General features: G+C 45.6%; 1 protein-coding gene across 1 annotated transcript; it reads right to left on the bottom strand.

Moving 5' to 3' along the window:
- Positions 1 to 1,532: 1,532 nt before the first annotated feature.
- LOC115318157 (cysteine-rich hydrophobic domain-containing protein 2-like) lies at positions 1,533 to 19,102 on the bottom strand. Its single transcript, XM_042289756.1, has 5 exons — positions 18,935 to 19,102; positions 16,011 to 16,065; positions 11,354 to 11,509; positions 6,209 to 6,265; positions 1,533 to 1,646 (listed from the first exon to the last, which is right to left on the bottom strand). The coding sequence occupies exons 1-5, from the start codon at positions 19,051 to 19,053 to the stop codon at positions 1,533 to 1,535; spliced, it is 501 nt and encodes a 166-aa protein (XP_042145690.1). The 5' UTR covers positions 19,054 to 19,102.
- Positions 19,103 to 24,940: the final 5,838 nt, after the last annotated feature.

A 24,940-nucleotide genomic window follows, 5' to 3' on the forward strand; every position in this document is an offset into this window, starting at 1 on the left:
CTCTGACAGTTGGCTCGTATTTGTGAAAAGCGAAAATTGTCGCCGATTTGCAAAGCTCCGAGGCACAGAATGTCAAGTTTTGATGTGTGGACCCTTTCCAAACGTTTCTGAAACTGATTGCCCGGTTAAAAGGGCTTAGCCAACACAATCCAATCCGACGATCATGATCAATGGCACGCCATAAAGTTCTAAACTTTGGCGGCAGACGACGAGGAAGCAGTCTCAAATGCCAGGTGCAGTCGTTACGGAGTTGATGACGCTCATTTTACGAGCACCCTTGTCAACAACATTTGCGTATTTTAGATCGGAGCGCCCAATAAAAACTTTATTCCTAGTGCTTCCAAGTTTACGCTCAGACAGCTTGCAACTGCTGACATCTGAAAAGGATTAATAGCATCGAACAAGCAACAGGTCTGGGACTCTTCTTCCAGCAAACTCCAGTTTGTTAAGTCTAAGCGCGTCCTACGTACGTTTAAACACGGTAAATTAAAGGCACCTGTGCAATTCTCTGCTGTTTCTGTTTTTTTTTGCGACCCATCTCTGCTCGCACGTTTCTTTTAAACGACACATCAGATCTCTTTCGTTTGCACTTGGTACAGTAGTTTTGTGGCGTCGGCTAAGAACTCTTGCCTTGCGCCGTTTTCTTGTCTGTAAGATGGTCTCCAAAAAGACTCAGCAAATGCTCAGGGTGGGGCTGTCTTCGTTCCGCCGTGACAGAGATTCGCTGCGCTCTTGTCGTCCTCGAGAGCCCTCTTGCCGCCTCATTGGCCCGAGCACCGCGGCAACACTTGAGAAAGGGGGACTGGCTCGTCGGCCTTTAGTCGGGCCGATGGATGGCCAACTTGGGGATGAATTCGACGAGCAGCATCTGGTTTCAGAACCAGGGGTAAGGGACCCTCATAATTTGCAAACTTAACTATTTTGTTTGTAAAAAAAATGGTTAGACAACAAGTCAAACTGTGAGCATCAGCAAAATTACATTGTTAATTTTGCGTTGCAAGACAAGCCACTCTTCGGAAGTTGTGTACATTGATTGCAGAAACATTTCATCACGAAAATGTCAGCAATGGCTGTCGGCTACAGTTTGGCTTATTAAGAAAGCCAATAGCCGACACTGACCAATAGCTAACACAGTAAGAATGTGTAATGGCTAACAAAGTAAGAATGTGTAAGCTTCACACCATTTCATTCGTAATACTAAGATTGATGTAATTGCCGTTAGACGAGAAGTATAAAATGATGATTTGATTCAAACTAACATTGCTTGAACATGGTTCTTAACCTGAGACTGGGGCAGAAAAGAGAACACAACATAAGGTAGTAAAAGAGGAGGCAACGTCTCAAATTGAGACGTTTCCTTCTCTTTTACCACCTTCTGCTGTGTTCTCTTTTCTGCCCCAGTCTCAGGTTTACAACCATGTTCAACTTACACCAGCACGCCTGCACTCTGACTATTTTAACATTGCTTGCTTTGTGTCGGATCAAAAGCCACTCTTGGAAGTAGATGCAAGTTAATTAAGGAAACATTTGGTCTAGAAAACGGCAACAACGGCTGCCGTTTCCTTGACCATCGCCACATTTGGCACCGGGCAATAGCGACATTCAGTGATCTCGTCAACTTTGCTGCCAGCCTGTGCAACAAAAGTCTGAGAGAACGGAAGAAATGTCTCGACGTCTTCACTTTCTCATTTATAAGATTTTTCTTTGAGCACTGCAGAAGTTGTGCTAGCCTCGCAGCCGTAGCACGAACAAGCTGACGCAGAGTAGTTTCAATAACTTGAGCCTATTTTCGATCGGAGGGTACTTGCGTATTCCATCATGCTGTTGGAATCGCACCACTTCTTTCCAAGCTTCCAATGTAGACCGACTTGAAACAAAACAACACGCTCGTTTACCGTTGAATAATCTGCAAGAGTTGGAGCAACAGTCCTGTGCCCCCATGGGAGGGTTTACGCCTAGCCTAAATAAATATGGCAGAAGCTCTTTTGGTGGAACTTTCACGGGCGGTTCTTTATAGATATGCAACTGAAACTTCACCGTTTCTTCAAAGTGGTATTCTAGTCATTCGATACGTGGAATTCCCATCAAGAGGAAGAGGCTAGTGCGATGCCTCGGATTTCAGTATGAAGAGATTGTACTGTAGCATGAATCGCCTTGATATGATGATGACATTACATACTGATAATACATCATATCATCGTATGATATTACGACTCTACAACCTGCTATCAGGTTGTGCACTTGTCGAAGGTGTATAGTGTGGATGCAAGACCGTCTGCGGCACTTACTTGCTTCAAAGAAGCAAGCGTTTGCACAAATTTCTCTGCGTTTCTGAAAATCGGAGCAGTCAGCAGATGATGTTGCTGCTATCATGACGAAACAGATGCAGTGTAGTGGACACCCCCCCCCCCCCCCTTTTGAATATTAAAAGGTGGAAGAAACCACAATGACAGAAAAATGTTCACACTGTGGTGTCTCTAGTTATAGGTCGGCATTTTCATGAACGAAACCTGCACACTTACTTTCTCAACAAGAACTTGGAGGCTAATTGTTTGTACAAACCCAACGAGGCAAAGATCTGATTTAGAAAAAGAAGCGAAACCGCCAGAATGTTGAACGTGATGTTCACATGGTCAGAACCTTGGCATAGATCACATTTGCTGCCCTCCCTCTAAATTAGAGTGACTAACTGTATGTGCTTGATGTGCAAAGCAGGCACGTCGAAGATGCGCGAGCTTTTCTGTTAAAAGTCTACCCATTATCGAGTAAAGCCAGCACGAAGAAAGTGTGACTGGGTTGACTACAGTGCAATCGACTTATAACGATAATAAAAAAAAACCAAAATTCATTCGTCATAACATATCGTTGTATCTGGACTAAAAGCTGGGCGTTTCTAGTCTTGAAACTCTAGAAACTGACCGTTATAAGCAGTACATCGAGATATCTGGTATCGTTAGGAGTGGATTTCACTGTACTACACAGATTCTCCTACCAATTGCCATTGTTTGCTGAACAGGAATTTGATGTTCGTTTAATTACAGAGCCCATTTTTGCAGCCGAACTCTTAGGAGAAAACCGTAGTGAAGAGCAGTCATGAAAAAGAGTCACAAAGGACTGTTACGTCACCTGACGCCATGACATGGTGATATCATGACGGCGTCGTTTCGTCACAGCTCGCAGAATTTTGTGCCCCCCCCCCCCCAGTCCTTGTCGGCATGATCAAGCAATTCATTGTTTCACCTCAACTGCAGACACATCCGACACTTTGGGCTGATGAGATCTAGCAGGCAGTGTCAGACGCGCACCATCATGGTGCTTATCTTGTTTATGTATGCGTTCTATCATCTCTCGACAAATTGCAAACAGACTGGTTCATCTTGTGGTTTTGAAGCTGCTCGATTGGTCCCAACTACCTTGTAGCCGCTTTCAATTATCCTCATGGATGCTGCCAGAAAGTTTCACTCCCGTAACTGAAGTATTTTTTTCTGCAATAAATTACTTCCGACATGCAGCTGCCACCTGAAGTGTGGGTTTCTGAACTTTCAAACACAATTATCTCAATTTCACTTTTCAGCATCAAATCTTGTTTCAGGAATGCTACCATTTGATAATGAAATGATGTGTGGATCGAATTTTTGAAGTTTCTGTACTGAAACTTTTGTAACGAACATACCTGGCTATGAGATTACTTTCTGCATTCTCATGGTCCTTTGTTATAAAAAAGCTGCAGTAACTTAAACCTAATGCTGGCAAATAATTTTTTTAATTTTCACATTTCTACTTTTTAATAGAAATGGTGGTCTGTCATTTTTTACGTAGCCGTGTTACAGAGATGTTATGCTTGTTCAAAAGAAGTGGCCATTATCATTACCTTTTCTAAAAGAGTTTTTCTGGGGGGGGGGGAGGGGGGGTGCATGTTCATTTGATGTGCATATATGTAACTTTTTAAAGGATATACTTATACTTTTAAAATTTTTCATGTCATCCTCTTTACCAACTATCAATATGCCCTGCAAATTTTATACGAAAAAGGCTAACGGTTAAAAAGTTTGCTTTCCTGAGTAGTACTGTCTCTTAAAAAAACACTAAACCTATGAAAAAAACTTCTATATTTTTTGGAAGGACAGGACGCCTCAAAATAAATAAATGTTTCAAAATAAATGCATATAAAAAAATGTTTTTGTTTTTGTTTTGTGCAGGGTGATTTAAGGAGACGCCAGGCTCTTTAAATCAGCCATAAAATTCGGTTTCTTAACCTATCACCCTGCGACTTTGTGCAGCGTTGCCCACAGATGATGCATTTTTTTTTGTAAAATTTGCAAAGACCGAATTTACCTGAAAAAAAGTAAAGAAAGAAAAAGGCTTAGCTCCTATGGAAATGCAGCGAAGCCACCGGTCTTCAAACAACACGGCGCCGTTTCGCACGGGATACAAGAGATGGCGCAACGGACGAGCATACGGCGCCGAGAGCCGGCGTTTTTAGCAGACAATCTTTTCGACTCAAAAGTGGCGCGCGTTCCGCTGTCAGCGACAGTCGCAGAAACAAAAACAGGCGCGGTAACAACAAAGAACTGAAGTTTCTCGTCATGGTGCCCAGTCAGGCGACACGATCGCCTTTTGCACCAAGGTACCATTTCGAGGAGTGTGTACCCCTTGAAAGAAAAAATAAACTCATTGATTGATTGAAAGTCGCCGGCTCTAAGCGTCGTATGCTCGTTTGTTGGCGGCAGTTGGCGTCGCGACCGCTTGCGCCATCTCTTGTTTCCCGTGCGAAACGGCGCCATGTTGTTTGAAGACCGGTGGCTTCGCTGCATTTCCATAGGAGCTAAGCCTTTTTCTTTCTTTACTTTTTTCTCAGGTAAGTTCGCTCTTTGCAAATTTTACCAAAAAAATGCACCATCTGTGGGCAACGCTGCACAAAGTCGTAGCGTGATAGGTTAAGAAACCGAATTTTCTGGCTGATTTAAAGAGCCTGGGGTCTCCTTGAATCACCCTGTTGTATTGATGATGCTGAACAAATTTTTCGATTTCCGGGCAAAACCGAAACTGTACTCTAGGCCAGGTTTGTATCAAACTATTTATTGTCCATTCCAACTCAAGAAAGCTTTTGCTAATCTGGGGATAATGAAAATACATAAAAATTCCAAATATAGACTTGCCAGGAAATATAAACAAGAATATACCAAGAGTAAAAGATTTTTATTTGACTTGGCTTCCGTCAGAAAAAAACCGGAAACGCATACCCTTCGTCACCCTGACCATTGGATAATAGATAGACACATCGCGTTCTGACTACGGCCTTCAGACGATTAGAAGAGCCCTGCCTCCGTTGATCAACACTTTCTCGCATTCCAATGTTGATATAGTATTTTTAACCCCACGTGAGATCCGTGAATATTTTCTTTGAAATAATGTCGTGTTAACTTTTTGTATTTGGCATGTCCATTTTCTTCATTGTTGTGTGTGGCTGATACCTAGTTGGCATTTTCGGCCCAGTGTTTTGATTTTCTTCCCTTTGTTTTCTTATTCCTGTTTTGAATTGGTGGACTTCTTTGCTTTGTACAATTTTTGAGACCGCTGTGTTCCTCTGAGGGGTCTGGGGACCAGTCAAGCTCTTTGTAAGCTTTCTTCCCCAGCTTTCACCATATAGTATACATGTATATGGTAAATAAACTATTATTATAATAAAAAAAAGTAGAGCGAGGGAAACGAGGGCTGGGGAAGAGGAGGCAGACGAAACGCAAAAGAAAGGAGGAAGTTTCCCCCTCTCCAGCATACCGTCTGCTTGCTCCTCCCCAGCCTTCCTTTCCCTCGCCCCACCTTCTTGTGTTGAAATGGGCTATAGTGTTCGCTCTGAGGCAACTCGGAGGTCCAGCAAACTCGGAGCGGACACTAGTTGGGTACAAACGCTATCATCATCATCCCACAGGGGTACAGTTTCGGTTTCGTCCGCAAACCAAAAAGTTTGTATTGTAGCATAAATATTAGTAAAAAAAATGTTTTTTGCGACAGACACATTTTGAGACATGCCTGTTCTCACCAGATAGGGTACTAGGCGCAACGTTTTTTAAAGTTGAAATGAAGTAGAATGGTGTAATTTCGTGTTTGACTTCAGCCCAATTTTAGAATGAGACAGCCCTCTTACGGTTGTCTGAAGAAATGCAATGGGCATAAAAACAGGACCGCATGGCGTTGAAGGCACACCTACATTGTGGTAAAGGTGACTATTCTCCCAGTCCAGGACTTTCTCTATCGAATGCCGCGTCTGCAAATAAGATAGATTCCGGTTTTCTATCCCGTTCCGACACAGTCTTCGAAGGTCTGTAGCCGTCTATACGCGGTCAAAAGTGTACATTGGCGCTTTAGTGTTTGCAAGATGCAATCATAAATGCGGCGTTGCAGCATCTAATTGTGTACAAGTTGGGGTCATACACCAAGCGTCTGTCAGCACCTGTTCTAGTGTGCTAACAAAAACAACAAAAAAATGTACAGCACGGGGCTTCAGAGTTTTTCCCAAGTGATAAGCATGTAGTTCTTTCAGATTTGTTTTAAACAATGTGGAAAACACGACCGAAGGATACTTGATTTTTCTTGCCACGGGCACTAGTCGAAACTTTAAAGCTACAGAGGCCAGATTCACGAAGACATTCTCAGGCTACGCAACTTAGCTATGTTCGCAAGTTGCACACATCGCAAGAAGTGCGAAAGCTAATACTTACGAACTCAAGTTGTAGACTTTTGGTGCCCTGCAGGCTACCGATGCCAGCGAGAGCGTGGTTGTTGCTATGGCGATAGTCCTTTCGGCAACACAAACAACCTATCGGGGCTCAACCCGCTTCGGAGCACGTGGATTCTGAATTACAACAAGCGCAGGTGGACTTTCCGCCAATGCTTGTCTGGAGATTGTTTCCGCGCAGTGAAATGACGACGCTATGATTTACATGGGCCCTAATGTCGAGAGAGGATGCCGGAAAACCGCCTCGGTCGAGACTGTAAACTCAATCACTACGAAGTCAACACAACTACCATCATTGCTAAAAGAAGACGGCTTGCACTGGACGTCTGCAAAAGCGGCGCACAGGGAAAAAAATTGCTGCAGCGTTTTTTCGCAGCCTCGGGGCTGTAGGAGCGAGCAGTCGTCCAACAACACACATGTGAACTACAAAAGTGTCGGCAAGAGCCATGTAAATACATATTTAATACACTGGGAAGGGACATGCGCGTGTTTGATCGAGTCGCTGGAACAGCGCTGTTGGACTGCATCTCGGTCAGCGCTTCGGGACCAATCTTTTATTTATTTATTTATTTACTGAAATACCTTAAAGATCCACTGAAAATAAAATAAATGTTTTTAAACAGTCTGGTTGAAACACGCGTGTCAAAAAACTAGCTTTACGCAAAACCAAGATACGTTTTTAGAGCAATATTGACGGTGTCACCTCCTTTCCACTTGTTTTCTCTCGGCATTTCGGGTGCATAGAGAGGTGGATCGGCTTGGCCATCACGTTAAGGTGGCGAGAGTGTATGACCATTCCGTGACGTCATGGGCTTTCCGCGCAGATTTTTAAATAAATCTCGAGCCGTCAATACTGCCCCAAAATGTATTTTTTTTTCACGTAAAATTAATTTTGTGAGACGCGTGTCCCAACCAAACTGTTCAAAAAAAACTTTTTTTTTTCTGTGGCCCTTTAAAGGTTTCTTTAAGTGGATTACATAAGACAAAAGGCACACACATTACGAGGAAAAACTGACTAAAAAGAATCAAAAGAATCAAAGCAAAAAAAATAAGAATAAATATCTAAAGCAAATCACACAGCCACCACTATTTTAAAAAAAGAAATGATAGAACATAAATTACAACATTGCTAAATAAAAGAAATATGAGTCCAAAAATATTTGGGGTTTGTTTTGGTGACAAAGGAATCGGGAAGGGCATTCCACCAAACAACATATTTTTGAAAAAGAAGAAAAGAAAAGTGAAGAGGTTTGTCAGGTGTAGTGATCAGGTTTGCACAAGTGGTTAACATGAGGCGAGGCACTGAGAAAGTGATTTTTGCGGGCCATCTCTCTACATTATGTAGAATCAACGAAAGTTTCCTTTTTCAGCAAGAGCATTTGCCGCTGCTGCCTCTGAAAACAAGGCAATGACAAGCGGAAGAGACTGACTTCTGAGCTAAAAATCGAGGTCAGAAGAAAGGGTAAAAGCACAGGCGAGCTGGTGAAGAACTTCCATCGTAAACCGGAGACACGGAAAAATAAAAAAAAACGGACAAAACAACAACAAGTCTCAAACACAGCTTCTAGTTTATTTGAACACCTCCGCTCTTATATATACACAACAACCCTCCTCTCCAAAGGTCGACACACCTCCTCTCCACTCCATCAACGACATCTCAAAATGAACCAATGACACATGCTACCTCCCTTCCTTTCATACCAACCAAAAACTGACCCCTTTCCAATCCAAGAAACAGGCACTCAAACCCTGCTAACTATGAAAACACCCCCCCCCCCCCCACAAAAAAAAAAAAAGAGATAGGTTTTACGGAACCGACCAGCCACAACTGATAACAGGCCTATCGAACAGACACGGTGTTAGCATTCAACCACCCCTCAAAAAAAAAAAAAAAAATTAAAGACATAGAAACCGTTTCAGTTCACTTCCGAAACCCAAGGACGGTGTGCTGACACAATTGCCACGCTCCAAAATACATAAAGTCTCCCTCACAACTCTCCTACCATTTTCTTTCTCTTTATGCAATACCTGGGTATCCCCCCACTCAGGCTGACAGTGATTGCAGTCTACAACATGTTTAGCTATTTCTGAATTCTGCGCATTGTCTTTTACCGCCCTTTTATGTTCCAGCAATCTATCATTCAAACAGCGACCAGTTTGGCCTACATAAGACAATCCACACCGCAACGGAATGTCGTATACAACTCCTACTTGACAAGCTAAATCAGGGTTTTGGTGTTTCTTTAGGCAACCCGGTTCCGTAAAACCTATCTCTTTTTTTTTTTTTTGTGGTTGGGGGGGGGGGGGGTGTTTTCATTGTTAGCAGGGTTTGAGTGCCTGTTTCTTGGATTGGAAAGGGGTCAGTTTTTGGTTGGTATGAAAGGAAGGGAGGTAGCATGTGTCATTGGTTCATTTTTAGATGTCGTTGATGGAGTGGAGAAGAGGTGTGTCGACCTTTGGAGAGGAGGGTTGTTGTGTATATATAAGAGCGGAGGTGTTCAAATAAACTAGAAGCTGTGTTTGAGACTTGTTGTTGTTTTGTCCGTTTTTTTATTTTTCCGTGTCTCCGGTTTACGATGGGAGGTCAGAAGTTAAACTATTTATACGGAAAAGGTCGTCAAGGGTCGCGCGGGCACATTCTATTCAGCAGACGGTCTTGGCCAGGGACAGTCGGAGCAACATAGCGTAGGAGTGCCTTGCTAGGCCTAGTGTGCCGAACTAGCCCTTGGCAGCTGCTTGGATGGCGAAATCGCTGCCGTTGTAGCTTTTTTCGGATAATTTTGGAACCAGCGTTCGTAAGATTGTTTCATAAATCTGACCTCCAGTCTATAGCAGCTTCTACGTGACTTGCACTCACGGAGAAACAAAGCGTACAGTGAAATATCACTTGAAGAAACTTGAATTGAAAAAAACCACTCAGATGAAAAAACTCAAATTCCCCAGCAAAGCCACGCTGTGCATAAAGCATTTAATGGGGTGAACTTTCACCTATGTAAACTTTTCTTTGAGGTGCCTTGAAATTTGTTCGGGTTGTATTTCACTGTATCTCCCGAGATTCGACATGGCGGGGATCGAAGCACAATAGACCTTATTTTTCCTGGTGAAGTCGTGCAGAACTTTGAGGGCTGTGTTGCGAGACTCAAAGATGGTGACACGTCTGTGCTGTCTTAGTGTTCCTACGTTGTGCCAAATTGACTCTACAAAGGAAAAGGAGATGAAAAACAAAGAACTGCAGCCTGCACTAGAGCCTTGTTTCTCAGACCTGTTGAGAACATTCGTTACGAGAAGCGATAGAAGCATCGCTATCATCAAGGACCATTGCTTCCCATTTTGGATAAGTGGCACCAAAAATAGAGAAATCTGCACTCTGTAGGTGGCACAACCTGTTGCCCAATGAAAAAGGTTCAGGCTAAATTTATTTTTATTTTTTGGGCTCCTGTGAAACTGCACCGAACAAATCTTTCCAGTATGCCTATGCTCCTACAGGGTGCAGCCATAGGGATCAACACATTGGCATGCATTGCAAAATTTCAAATTCTTGCATACCCGCGATTGGGACGCGAACATAGTCTCTCAAGATGTATGTCTCTTTTTTCAAAGCTTAAGTCAGGGATGGTAATATATTAAAATTAAAGCACAAACGACGGCTGTGCATTTCCTATGGCCTATACAAGATGTTTGTTGTCTGCACACTGGTTTGTGAGCTTTCCCACAGGTGGTCTTTATTCATCATATATTGTTAAAAAGTATTAATTAACGCGATTATCTCGCACATCGCCAGCCTCTACTATTGGCTCTTAGTGTTTTTGCGTACAGCGAGCCATGCGGGAGCGAACTCGTAAACCAGTTTGGAGACGACAAACAGGCTTTTATAGGAAAAAAAAAATACACGGCCACTGGTTTCGCTTTATTTCTTACATTTCACATCCTCCAAGTTGGGCTCTGAAAAGAAGACATAAAACTTCTTGCTAAACTATGCTTTCGTGCCCAATTTCACGCATGCATGTTTGGAATTCGAATTTTGCAAGGCGTGCCAAATGTGTCGGTCCTTACTGCCCCACCCTGTACATACACCCTCTCACCTCGCCTTGCTTCCCGCTGTCGTTCTCTTCGAAGGGCAACGTCTCGCACGACCAACGTGATCAGAACCCGTATTTGCGCTTATTTAGCCTTTTTCGGCGACTCTCTTTTAAGCAATGGTAGTATGCAGCATAAATATCAATAAAAACCGATACAATGCCAGCACGTTTTGACGGGCGGATGCTATGTTGGGCTGCACTTCGTTTGAAGTTCACAGGCAATCTTCTAGACTGTGCTTGTTACTTGAAAAGGGTTCATTACTACAGTGGAATCTCGTTAATTTAAAGCCTCTATATTCAAACTCGTGGATAATTCAATCTAACATGCAGGTCCCGTCCCATGAGTTATAAGGAAGGAAACTCCCAGTAGTTCAAACTTTGCATTATTCAAAGAACGTTTTGGTCCCCTTTGGGTTCAAATTATAGAGATTCCACTGTACTTCCTCCTAGCGCTTGGGCTAGATGCTCCCAAAGAGAACTTGGGGAAAAGATAAACGTTGGGGAGGGAGCTCAGTGTTCGAGAAGACGAACGACTCACCCGTTTGCTCAAGCAGACGACGGGCCAGAGCGAGCATCCGAGGGTACAGCAACAATACAGGCAGCCGCAGAAAAGCCACTTGACGTTCACGGGTAGAGTCCTGCGCAGGACGCTGTTGATGCGCACCATGGTAGCTTTGAATTCTTCTGGAGCCACCTGCGGTAATTTTGCAGCTGGTTAAATTACAGCTACCACAGCACGCCACCTCGCACGAGAAACAACTTTCGGCCCTACGTGTAAACGAGGGTGGCGCCATTTCCCATCGACTATGGTGGATGAAAAGTATGGGTCCGGCAACGGCATCTGCTCATAGTGCCCATTTGTTTCGCCTGCTCAGTTAGAGCCACTTGCTTGCCTCGTATTCTGCCCAACATCTTTTAATGCACATTCCTAAAACTCGTTACAGACTTCACGAATGCAAACCTCTATACACGTGAACTACTTCCTGTGTCATTTCAGAAGTGAAGAGCGCTCGTGCACGGCTCTGATATTCGAGCGCCCATGGGCCGAAAACTTTGACCGCATAGCCACAGCAAGGTGTCCTTGAGTATATACTCTGTTGCAGGTTAAGAAAAGCAAGACAAGCTTCGCCCAAAAAGCCCTGCAATCATTCTACTTTAGCAGAGTGAATGCCAAAGAGGAAGAGAGCTCACCTGCCTCCTCTCCAGTGTTTGATCTGTTAAAACCGAAAGAATGTAGGGCTTTGCAGGCAGAGCTTTTCTCGCTTTACTTAGCCAGCAATAGAGTGTACACCTAGTGATCGGTTTGCCTTGCTGCATGCCCTACCCGGAGAAAGAACACGGAGCAAAACGGTTTCAACAACAAGAGACTACATTTAATTGGACGTGGACGGGACGAGGAAGAATACTAACAGAAAACCAACGAGCACTGGTGGTGCTTCATTCCAGCCAGCGACTCGCTGACGGTCATCACAGTCCATGGGAGCAGTGAGGCCACGGCACAAATTCCATCGGTACGTCGAATCTAGCCGGAGGCCAACATAATGGAACCGCGCGCGACGATTTCACTGCTTCATGTTCCCATTGCCATGCTTTAGGATTCTGGGGCCGCCATATCGCTTATAGGTGATTCCTAGGCAAAGCATAGGAGACGAGCCTCCAGGAATGCAAAGACCCGTTTGCAGCTAGCTTCTGGCACAGCGATAACAGCTGCAGGAGCCGTGAGGCTGCGGACTCTGTTTAATGGAAAGAAGCGGCGTCAGCGATTTCTTTATCTGCCAGGACTCGCGGCACCCGTGATAGTGGGCCTAGATTTTATTACAGGCGAAAGCAGGACACTCGACTTTTGTAGAGGGAAATACCGGTCGGGACAGCAACCGGAACTGACTATGTGTTATTCCTCCGGGTCGGGCATGCCCAGCCAGGGCAAACCAAACACAACCTTTCCGAAATAACGCTCCTAGGCCGCCACCATGCTGCTGATGATGAAAGCGTCTGGTGCGATTCCCGCATGCCCTAATAGTTTTTCTGCCACTCTCCTGGATTGTTGAAACCTGCACAGTGCGATCCCCCACTTATGTTTTGCGGTTTCGCATAGAAAGATTTCCAGCCTCTCTTGGAAGTTTCTGCTTTATTTTCCTTGAGCATGCTCCGTGCCCTTTCTCTCTTGTCTTCCCCCGTTAAAATGACGCTGGTAAGCGCACACCATTTCAGCGGTTCTGCTCGACATTCACAAGAAACAAAGCAAGAAAAGAACATCGAACGGTCCACGACACAATTCTTCAAACAAGGACAACTGTTCTTTCAAGTCCCAGAGATAATCTGCGTAGAGGTTTATCTTGGGGACTGGAGAGAACAGTTGTCTCTCTGCGCAAAAAATTTTCCAAAAGCTGGGATTCATGATTAAAAACAAATACCTCCGACTTGCATAACAATATCAACATATATCAGACGTTTCGTCTCCTATACGGGAGACATCATCAGTGCGGCTTGGGAACACCCGACTAGCTACCAGAAATTCAACGCTTCTTCTTCCTTCTCTTCATCCGTAGCGCTGGTTCTGCCGACTTCTTCGTCCATGGCATACGGGAGACATTATCATCGTCTGCCCTTGCTTCAACTTCTTTTTACGTCCGTCCTGGATGGTAAGTTAAATGACAAGTTATTTCAGGATGTCGGTGTATACGTCGGGGAGGGGGCCGCGGTTAGAATTGCAGGCGGATGGGTCACTGCGAATACACCATGATTCCAGAAATCTTCTGGGGCCCCACCGTTGTTCGCGTGCCAGGGTCACAGCGTTCGCCAGGTCAAAAGTGTGACCAGTCGTCCAACAATGGTCCACCAGTTCAGTTTTTGATCTTGTGGCATGTGTTGCCTTCTCCAGTCTCTTTTGTGCTCTTTGAGGCGGGTACTCCGTTTGCGGCCAGTTTCTCCGATGTAACACTTGTCACAGTCCTGACAGTTCACTTTGTATACAACACCACTTTGAGATTCAGGAGGGGTTCCAGATCAAAAACTGAACTGGTAGACCATTGTTGGACGACTGGTCACACTTTTGACCTGGCGAACGCTGTGACCCTGGCACGCGAACAACGGTGGGGCCCCAGAAGATTTCTGGAATCATGGTGTATTCGCAGTGACCCATCCGCCTGCAATTCTAACCGCGGCCCCCTCCCCGACGTATACACCGACATCCTGAAATAACTTGTCATTTAACTTACCATTCAGGACGGACGTAAAAAGAAGTTGAAGCAAGGGCAGACGATGATAATGTCTCCCGTATGCCATGGACGAAGAAGTCGGCAGAACCAGCGCTACGGATGAAGAGAAGGAAGAAGAAGCGTTGAATTTCTGGTAGCTAGTCGGGTGTTCCCAGGCCGCACTGATGATGTCTCCCGTATAGGAGACGAAACGTCTGATAAATGTTGATATTGTTATGCAAGTCGGAGGTATTTGTTTTAATTGTCTCTCTGCTTGGTGCTGGTATTGTGAAAAAAAAAAGGAAGCTTTCCCCAAAACCAGGTCCTTTTGGATTACGGCCGACTGTAGAGGCGCGACTGTCGTCGACACTGCTGTGTCGCGTTATTAGAGTGCAGCTCTTAGGGGCCCGTTCCCGGCTTGAGCGGCGTCGGCGTCGGCGTAGGCGTAACCAAAGTCACCCCAAGGTCACCCCAAGGTCACGTGGTCACGTGACCCCCAGAGGTTACGTGACACCCAAAGACAGGTGACCCCCGAAGTCACGTGACACCACCCCCGAGGTCACGTGACCTCCCCGATGACGTCATCGTCACTGATGACGTCACCGGCATCCGCATCGTCATCGTCATCATCACCGATGACGTTATCAGTGAGGTCACTGATGACCTCACCGGCATCCGTATCGTCATCGTCATCATCACTGATGACGTCATCAGTGACGTCACTGATGACGTCACCGGCATCCGCATCGGCATCGTCATCATCACGAATGACGTCATCAGTGACGTCACTGATGACGTCACTGACATCCGCATCGTCATCGTCATCATCGCTGATGACGTCATCGGAGTCCGCATAGTTATCGTCACTGATGATGTCATCAGTGACGTCACTGATGACATCATCGGCATCTTCACGTGACCCCCCAAGGTCACGTGACCCCCCCCCCCCAGTACCCTCCCTCCTCCTCCTCAAGAGCTGCGCTCTAATTCGGCGTTACAGGGATTTGTAAACGGCTTTCACTTTTTTTATATCTTTCTCAGATAAATCCTTTTCGAATAATGGTGTACCGTGTGGTATGCGCAATATATTGTTTGAATGTTGACGCTTTCTAAGTTTGATGTCAGAGTCGTGCCGTGTAGATTGGTATCACATCATTTGTGCGCGTCAAATATGCGTGCCTTTCGGCCACCTTCTGTTGTCAATGATTTTCGACAGCTTTGTCGACTGACACTGCCGAGCAGGCGGCGCCAGCAAAACTCGTCGTAAGACAAAACAAACATACCAGCCACATTTGTTTGGTCGTGCACGTACCCAACAAAGATAGTAACCAGTTTCCTTTTTGTTTTAAATGCGGCAGAATGCTTCTTCAATGTCTTTGGGAAAGTACATACAGCATTAAATTAAAAACAAAACAGTGGAAAAAGGCGAGAGTTGAGCTGCCAGCTGTGTCTGAAGTTGCACCTACGCAGCCTGCACCTATTGAGATTAACGGTCAACTCAAATAGGGTTAGCGGGGACGCCGGTAAAAGACTAGCTCCAAACGCACTGAACAGTCTCACTGGGCCTGTTAAAGATTGTTTTCCTAGACAGGAACAGTTATCTCTCAGTGATAGTAGGCAGTTATTATTAATTAAAACTAAAGTTAGGAAAAAACTGGTGCAAGCCTCGCTCAAGGTTGCATTCATAGACAATACAGAATGATTGTTTGCACACAGGAGCTTCTGCAAGCCAGCAAAATGTATCACAGCCTATAATCAAGTTGGTTTGGCCATAAATGGACCAAAGTATGTTAGCGAGAAAAAGCAATTTTACAACAATTGAGCCAGCAAAATTTCATGGCCCCACCTTGTGCGTCACCATATCACAGCCAGATTTGTGTTTAAATCTCAACCTTTTTTTCTTAAGACTAGCATATCCCTAAAAGTGCCTATTTCAAGATAACCACCGCGATTAAGGGTTGTCAGTGATTGGGTGCGGATTTCGGAGAGGGTATTTACCTTAGCAGATAGCGTTGGCGGGAATTCCGTGTCGAATTTATTGCTCAGGCCAAACCTGAAAGCACAAGAAAGCCACATTTCTAAACAAACTGCCTCCTTTTCAAAGATATCCATTGGACAATGGGATCGGTCCCACGCGTGGACCGCATAACACGTTGAAGATAATGAAGATGTGATTGTTGTGACATGACAAGAGACCTGTCAAATGATGTGCGTACACCCCTCCCCGCTTGGGTATGCAAATATATTGTAAATCATATAAATAATTGAGCGAGGCACGGCTTCGCATTTAAAAGATACCATGGTTTGCACCAAGGGTTTGAAAAGCACAACGATACGGGGGAACGATCAACACTGGAAAACATACATAGGAACACTTAGAAGTTGTCAGCTCAATGGTGACTTTTTTTTTAAACAGAAGGTACAACTGGTCACTGCTGCAGTGTGTTTTGCTTTGTCCCGTACCACGGCATCCTGTTACTCCGGGAGTAGAGTCAATGAAGAAGCTTATTATGTGGATCTGGGTGTCTACAAATTATTACTTTGAACTTCCCTGACAATTTCAGGTGAAATTTCCTAACCACTGTAAAGGCGGTTAAATATATAAGCCCATTACAACACAAGGCATTGAGCACTGAGCACTGTGAGAATCATTTTGCACGGGCTTAATCCAACTTGCATATTCCGAAATATTCGGGTTCGTCTAGTCCGGATTAAATGAGCACTTTCTTGCTGCCAGCATCGTAAGTAAAGAGGCCGCTTTCGGAGACACGATGAAAACACAACGCTCAACTACACATGTCAATAACCGAATGGCAGCATGGTCACCAGATGCACACTTTTGGATACTTTTGTCGTAAAGCTTAGGTTGGGGTGTGCGGCTTTCCCCATTTGTTAGTAACTCTAGTAGCCCTAGCTGGGTCTAGTCTAGTGTCACGCCCTCAATCCAATCCAATGCTTGGACTGAATTTGTCGGCTGTTCCCTTTGCATCGGGTAGCACACTCTACATCGGGCGAGCAGCGCCTGCGCTGTGCTCTAAGCAGAATTTATTGTCCATTTTTCTTCCACCAAGTCCGCAAGTCTTTGCTCAGGGCACTGGATGGCGTTTCCGGCTTATTTTCCCTGACTGGGCTCGATTTTTGACAATGTCCCTTACAATTCCGAGTAGTGCCTCCATGTCACACCACTCAAGAACAGTCGACTAAAGGAACTTAGTTGTAATGAACCAATGCATAGCATATAAAAGGGAAGTATTAATAAAAATCTTTATTGGCTCATCAGAGAGCCACACGAAGGCAACAGTCCAAACTATGGGGACAAGAACGACGGGGCGTCTGTTTCAAATGCCCCTGCTCCAGCATGCACTGTGCTGGGGCTGCGCGCTGCAGGCTTTCAAGACGCCGAAGCGGTATCAAAAGTAGGAAGCCATCATTCTCATCTTGTCAGACTGCAACAACTGTGTTCATATGTGGTGATACAATATGCTACATAAGGAAAGCACTGTCATACAAATACAAATCGCACGAACACTCGCAGGCAGGAGATTTTGTGCCAGTATGGAGAGGTGAACGGTAAAGGGGGCAATCATGGTCGAATCGAGAAAAGCAAAGACGGCTTTTACAAATAAACCATGCATCGCAAAAAGCTGAACCGTAGTGAGAATCCGATGCTAGCGGTGGTGATAAAATGTGAAAGTGTGAGCGCATGAAGTTACCTGGATCAAAAGACACACACAAAAAGAAAAAGACTTCTCAATGAGCCGACATCTACTTGAGCCTAATATTCATCGAGCAGTAATTTGAGATTATGGGCGCCTGTAGCCTTTATTTCAGTGAAAGAAACTGGGGGCTATGTGCCACAAATATTTCGTTTCTCCTAAAAAGAAACGGAAGTGACGGAGCTGACAACATGGCGTCTGATTGGTTAGAGGCTCAAAGGACTAAAGTTCTTTCTTTCGTGATTTGAGCCTCTAAACAATCAGACGCCATGATGCCAATTCAGTCACTTCTGTTTCTTTTTAGTAGAAACGAAACATTTGTCAAAGATAGCCCCCCTGGCCACTTAGAAAGACAATACTGTCTTCTTTCATGCTGACAAGTTTCTTCACTGACATATTGCTGCAAGCACTGGCAGTCTGAAATTTGAATTTGGTGAAAGTTTGGCTCAGGTAAACGTCGACCCATAGAATTTTTTTTCTGTAGTATGGCAACATTATGCGCTCAAACTTTCGCATTTTATCTTTACCGCAAGCGTCAGAATCTCACGGAGTTTCAGCCGCCTTCTGCGAAGCGTACTTTACCTATGAGAGCTAAAAAGCCGGGTTTACCTTTCACGATCGGACTTCGTAGATCAGCCGATCGATAATGAAAACAAAATTCCGGATCGACGAGCTGTTTAATGGTCGTGACGTGTGCGAGACGTAAAGAGGAACGGCGCGACACCACAACAAACACGTGGGTGAGGCTGAATCGATGCTGGAAAAAGACCTCCCCTCCATTTCCCCACACACGCACGCCGTTACTATCTGGAAAAAGTTGCGGCACGCCAACAAAACACACTGGGCGATATCGTTCCCTTTGTTTGCCGTAACTACCACGAAAAATGCACAAACAAACAAAAAGCGCGTCGCTGGCAGCTCTCGCCACCTGCCTCTGTGCGTTTGGAGGGGATAAAAACCCAACGTTGTTTGTGTCGCTATTTATTTTCAAAGCGACCTGACGTTCAGAGACGCTGTCGGTCATACCGCGGAGGTCTTTTCCTTCTTTCGTAAGCAAGCACCGAAGCATGGTTTAAAAATGGACCATAGAAGTGCTCGCGCGAGCGCATGCATGCACGGTGGGGGGTGAAGAACTCTTGCAGCGTGTGACGTTGAGGCAGGTGGAGTATGCGCTAGCTCGTCCGGAGGAGATTGACCGGTACTCACACTGTCATGTTTCCGGCGCCTCGTATGACCATCGGTTCGGGTACGAGGCTCACCAACGAATCTTCGTTGGCCCTCAGGTCTTCGTCGTCCTCTTCGTAGATCGCGTCGAGATCTGCCATGTTTGACTATGGCGACGCCGCCATCCGGCTTCAGGGTCACGGGCACGCACTCGTCGCTCTCCTGCTTCCGTCTGTGCGCGAGAAGTAACCGTGGTACGCCCTAATGCGACTTCAAGCGAGTCATGGCACCGCACGAGTCATAACAAAAGCGCTTAGGGTTCGTTCAGCTGTTGTGAGGATCTCTGCCAGTCTCTGTTTCGCTCTTCCCTGTTCCTCTGTGATAGCTTCTTGCTTCTCTCACAGGTGACGGCAATAAAAAACATGTTTAAATATAATAATATTATTGGCAGATGGCGCGATAAGCCTTCTAATTAAAACTAAGATTGTTTTGTACATATATAAATGTTTCTGTCACGTGATTTGTTTGAGTGCGTTCTTTTACTTAAAGGGACCATGAAATGACCTTTTTACTTTTTCCAGATAACTTTTAAATTAAACCGTCAATGCTCACTGAATGCCGAACAGGCATCCGTCTTCTTCTCGGTTTATTAACTTCTACACAAAAAATTATTGAAATATCGACTTTTTCATTCTCTCCAACTGACCGCAAAACTAGCCGTGACGTAGGCCGTTTCCGGAACCGGAAGTTCTCTCGGCAGTAGGAGAATGGGAGTGTTAGCGGCAACGAGTTGGGGTGCGCCGGTAGGTTTTACTATTGGGCTGATGTCACCGACGTATTTCCTGAATCGGCGCCTCTCATCGCAGCTGAGCGAAATTCAATGAGATATGTTGCGCTACAGCGACAGCATGGGACTAGTCCCATACGCCGGTTTGCCTGTTGGGAAGTGCAGCGAGTCTTCCGATGAAGACTCCAGAAGTCAACCACCCTGTCATTGTTGGCAGAAGGGCCGGCCCGTGTCAGTCGTTTGCAAAGCGACGTAGATGGCGTTTTTCGTGGCCTCGGATATGCAGGAGCGAGCCGACGTTAAAAAAGATACGTTTGAACTACGAGTATCAGCAAGAGCCACGTAAATACCTGTTTACACTCAGAGCGGACGCGCGCGCTTGATGGAAGTGCTGTATTCGCGCTGTTTAATAAGCGCTTCGGGACCGTTCTTTTACGATTGCAACTCGATACTGACGCGACACTCGGCAAAGAAAGGTTGGACCGGGTTTGTACGTATACCTCCCACGAACTGTTATAGCTCGACAGTGACGTGGAGTCTGTCAAAATAAAAAATGGCATACCAATAACAAAGTGTAGTACATACCGTGTTACGAAGGTAATCCATACGGCGTTTATTTCGGCTCTATATCACACAAAACAAGAAGATAGAATCGACGAGTGTTCGTCAACGCTGCCTCGGAAAACAAGGGGAAGAGATTGACCTCACCTCTTAATCTAGAATTGAGGTCAGCGATCAAAATATAATACGGGAAGGGTCCACAAGGGTCGCGCGGGCATATTCCATTTAGCACGCCAGCCGGTCGTAGGCAGACGGTCTTGCGACGAAGCAACGCAGCGCCGAGTCGGAATGCCAGCTATGCCTATGTTCTGAGCAGCTCGCTTCGTCGGAGTCGGTGGATCCAGCGTTCTTGTTCGTCGTGGTCTGTTTTAAGTACTGCTTTCTTGCTGCTTGAAGTCGGCACGCGCGGGAAGAACACGTAGAAAAATAAACGTTCAGTCAGTCAGAGTTTTGAGAGGAAGGAAAACAAAGAAAATAAATGTTCGTCGGTCGCCATCAATGGTCGCCGTCACCCAAGTAACTGTCGGCCCTGCCCTACTGCCTACGCGCAGTAGTTGCTTCGTTTACCACACGATAGATGGCGCTTGGCTCTCAGCATTATCAAATTTGGCAATTTTCGCCACACATCTCTAATTATGCTACAAAATGTGGATCTGAATATTATTTAACAAAACTTTTAGGAAACATTCGCCGGCTATTTATAGTTTACGATCGCGGTGCTGGTGAGGTAGGCTCTTACCCAATAGGCGACCTGGATTCGGCTGACGTGCTCCATTTCCGCGGATGCATCGTAGTGAACAGGCGAAGGAAGGAAGGCGCAAAAGAGTCCAGTTTTCTTTTAAAAGTTCTATAGCAAATAATTTTTTTTGGCTCCCTATTTTCGTGTTTCTTTTCACACCTTTTACGACGTGCGGTGGATGAAACTCGATTTTAAAATCATTTCATGGTCCCTTTAAAGGGACCATGAAATGACCTTTTTACTTTTTCCAGATAACTTTTACATTAAACCGTCAATGTTCACTGAATGCCGAACAGGCATCCGTTTTCGTCTCGGTTTATTAACTTCTACACAAAAAATTATTGAAATATCGACTTTTTCATTCTCTCCAACTGACCGCAAAAGAAGCCGTGACGTAGGCCGTTTCCGGAACCGGAAGTTCTCTCGGCAGTAGGAGAATGGGAGTGTTAGCGGCAACGAGTTGGGGTGCGCCGGTAGGTTTTATTGCGCTGATGTCACCGACGGACCCTAGTAGCACCATATGTTGCCATAACGTGACTGGAATGTCACAAATGTAATGTAACGTTGGGGCACATTTGGGTATGTTATAGCAATGTTTGAAAACTAACGTAACAGAAACGTTCTCCTGTAACATTGTTTGACTGTCACTGAACGTCATGTAACGTTGCATCACATAGGCAAACGTTCCAGGAATGTTAGAGAAGCAACATTGGAGCAACGTTTAGAAATAACCTCTTGGTAACATTTCCATTTGACATACGGGCAATGTTATGCAGCGATGTTGGCCTAATGTGACGAAATGTGACGGATCACCACATCACACAGAGGCTGGTCAGGGACACACGAAGATACCAAACTTATAATAGTTCAATGTTGATTCTCTTGTTCAAACATTTTTATTTTTTTACAAACAGAAAGACCGCTCTAATGCTTGTGACGGGCGTGTTTGAAACAAATGTTCAAAATGTACCCTGGAAAGATTGCAGAAAATTAAAAAAATATCTGTCCAAAAGGTTTATGATAAAATTGAATTCATTTGTGTGTATGGCATTTCCTTGCTTCCTTCCTGCCCCTTAACGGGTTGGCGAGTCTGCTCAATATTCACGAGCTAGCATGCACCCTCATCATAGCTTTTAGGTTAAGGTCATTCGAATGTCCAGCTTTTGGAACGCATGCTAAAGATAACAAGAGGGTGAGGTCATGGGGTGTTATTGTTATCAAAGGTGGAAAACTCACGCTGGTGACGCGACGACCCAAAGACCTCCCGAACATGTATAGAATGGCATGAGAGTCGTAGCCTGTAAATTAATTTGGAACACGTAGCTAGCTAAAATTATCACCAAAAGTGTATTTTAGTTGTGTGCTCTATTGTGTTATTTTCGAAGCGCAGCTTTGTTTCTGTGAAAAATACGAACATGATTACCCTACGGCCAGGTCGCAGAGAGCTCTTGGGGTCGAGCGACTGCTCTATCCGACCCGAGCTTGCTGCAAAATGATTTCTACTATTTAAAATAGAAGCGAGGACTAATTTCACCATGGACTCAGGTCAAATCGAGCGACTGGGTGGTTCTTACTCTCGCCCTGTCTCGGTTGTCTGCGCCAGTGCTTGCCATAGAGATTTAGAGAAATCTTGGAGCGTGCAGTATAAGATACACCCTGGTTGAAAATTTGAAATAGTTACATGCAGAAGCTCATATTTCAATCCAATTTACAGCTCAGCACTCTATTCGGAAAACTCAAAAAGTGGCGGCTCATTGCAGCACACTGCAAGTGAGACGACTGGCGGTAGCCATTGTCTCATAGACAGAGGAGGGGAAAAGGGAGACGGTTGAGGGGGAAGGTGAGCGATGAGATGGGAAGGAGAATAGAGGCAGGAAGAAAGGGGTCAAGTATGAAGGTCGAAGGCCAAAAACACGCTCACACAAGGAAGAGAGGAGACAAAAGGAAAAGGGGAATGAGGATGAGAGGCTGAGGGAGCATGAAGAGAAAGATGAAGAGAAGTGGGGCAGGGAGGAGCAAGATCAGACGGAGGAGAGAGGAAAGAGGGGAGGAAGAGCGCACAGAGGGAATATGAGACCAATGGGGAGAAGGAGTGGAGGGGAATGAGGAGATGGGACGGGGTGGGGCCAGGTCCCTATTGAAAATAATTCTAAAGGGCCCATCAGCCTTGAAGGATTATGGGACCGCACAGGCCTTCAAAACCCTTCAAAAATACCCTTCAGATATACCCCTCAGAAAAAACCCTCCAGCCCCACAGCCCTTCAACCCCAACCCCTTAGCCCACCAACCCTTTAGACGCCCAAATGACTGTGAACCATAGACAAAAATTCAGTTCAAAACGTTATTGAAAATTTATTGCGGACATTGAGTTTTACATGCGTATTAACACTCAAAAAGACAATAAAAACCAACGCTTGTTCAAACCCGGGCGCAAGCAGCTGTCGACGAAAGAGATGATATAAAATAGGAACAACTAACTTCTTTATCACAACGAAAAATATATTTCAAAGTACTCACAATGCCGTTGGGTAAATTCTTGATGTACGGTAGTTCAGCTAATAAAACGGAGCAGGTGCACCTCACGTACACATACACAGTCTCAGTAAGCACGTTTAGCGAAAACCACGAACTCGCAAGCAGATCCCGTCACCGTTGAGAAATTCCGAGCACAGTCACGGTTTCGTCCACGATGTCGTCGGGGCGGCGTCTTCGGCGTATTTTTCGCTCGCTGTATTGTTCTGAGGCCGGTCGGACGAAGAGGCGCAAAGAACAAGGCGGGAGAGCGGCCGTCATCCGCCGTCTCAGGACCCACAGTGCCATGATCCCGGTGCGTAGGCACTACATGCGGTTGAACGCTGATCCCGACTGTCAGGCTTGCTGCGAGTAGGCCGACACCGGCCACCATCTCCTTGAATGCGCTGAACACGATGGTGCTCGAGCGGTGCTGAAGGCGGCCAACGCCGAACTGGGGTTCACCTGCGGAACCAAGGAAGAAACGGCACAGATTAAAACAGACCAAGGGGCGAGCCCTCAAAGCAGCGCTTACCTTTCTGGATGTAGGAAACGGTGCGTTCCAGATCTCCATGGCGGTGAGAAACAAACCGCCCATGAGCGGAAAGAAAATGGCTATAGCGGCCTCCTGACTTCTTCGGCTTCCTCACACCACTCTCTCCCGCCGACCATTGGAGGAGCGTGCTGTCCGGAACTGGCGGAATTGCGCCCTCTCCCCATTGCCGGGGGGAGAGAAGCGCAGTGTGTGTGTGTAGGCATTGTAAAAGGGGGGGGGGATTTGAGTTGCCTGTTCGTGTTTTTGGCGACGGCGAAAAAGAGAGGACTTCCGACTCTGGTGAAAAGCAAAATAGTTTTGTTTATTTACTTTTTTTCCTTTTTGGGGACAGTCCCCCGCGGGGAAACCGGTTCCCGGCACGAGTCGCTGCCGCTTCGCCCTCAAAACCTCCCCAGTGCGGCGTCCCTGAATTTGGGCAACGCGCTGCTCTCGGCTTGCCCTTTTTATTATTATTAGTGCAACAAGTAAAGCTTGTTCTCCCAAAACGCCGCTCGGCCAACAACACTCGGCCCGCGCCTTGTCAATTCTCCACATGGGACGATCGAACCCGTAGCCCCCTTGGCGACCGAACACCCGGCCACTGACAGACGGGTCGAGGAGCCCAGTTGTGTTTGATAGAAGAGCAGTAATAAAAAACTGACCGTACAGACATACGATCGCCATTCTCCATATAATTATTTGTTTTCCCTTTGTGAACAATACGTAGCTATGTTCTAATTTTGCGACATGTATTTTCTCCACCTATGCCGTGTCCCCGCAGAGATCTCAAGAAGCCTGAAGGTTTTCCCGACCCCATTAGAAAAGTTCTTGACAGGGTTTCAGACATTTCAAGGCATTGTAAAGGGGACTTCAGACATTTCAGGAGAGCCTCTGACGGGGCCAACGAACCCACCA

The sequence above is a fragment of the Ixodes scapularis genome, unplaced genomic scaffold, assembly GCF_016920785.2.
Source record: "Ixodes scapularis isolate PalLabHiFi unplaced genomic scaffold, ASM1692078v2 PGA_scaffold13__105_contigs__length_92229423, whole genome shotgun sequence".
NCBI classification, from domain to species: domain Eukaryota; kingdom Metazoa; phylum Arthropoda; class Arachnida; order Ixodida; family Ixodidae; genus Ixodes; species Ixodes scapularis.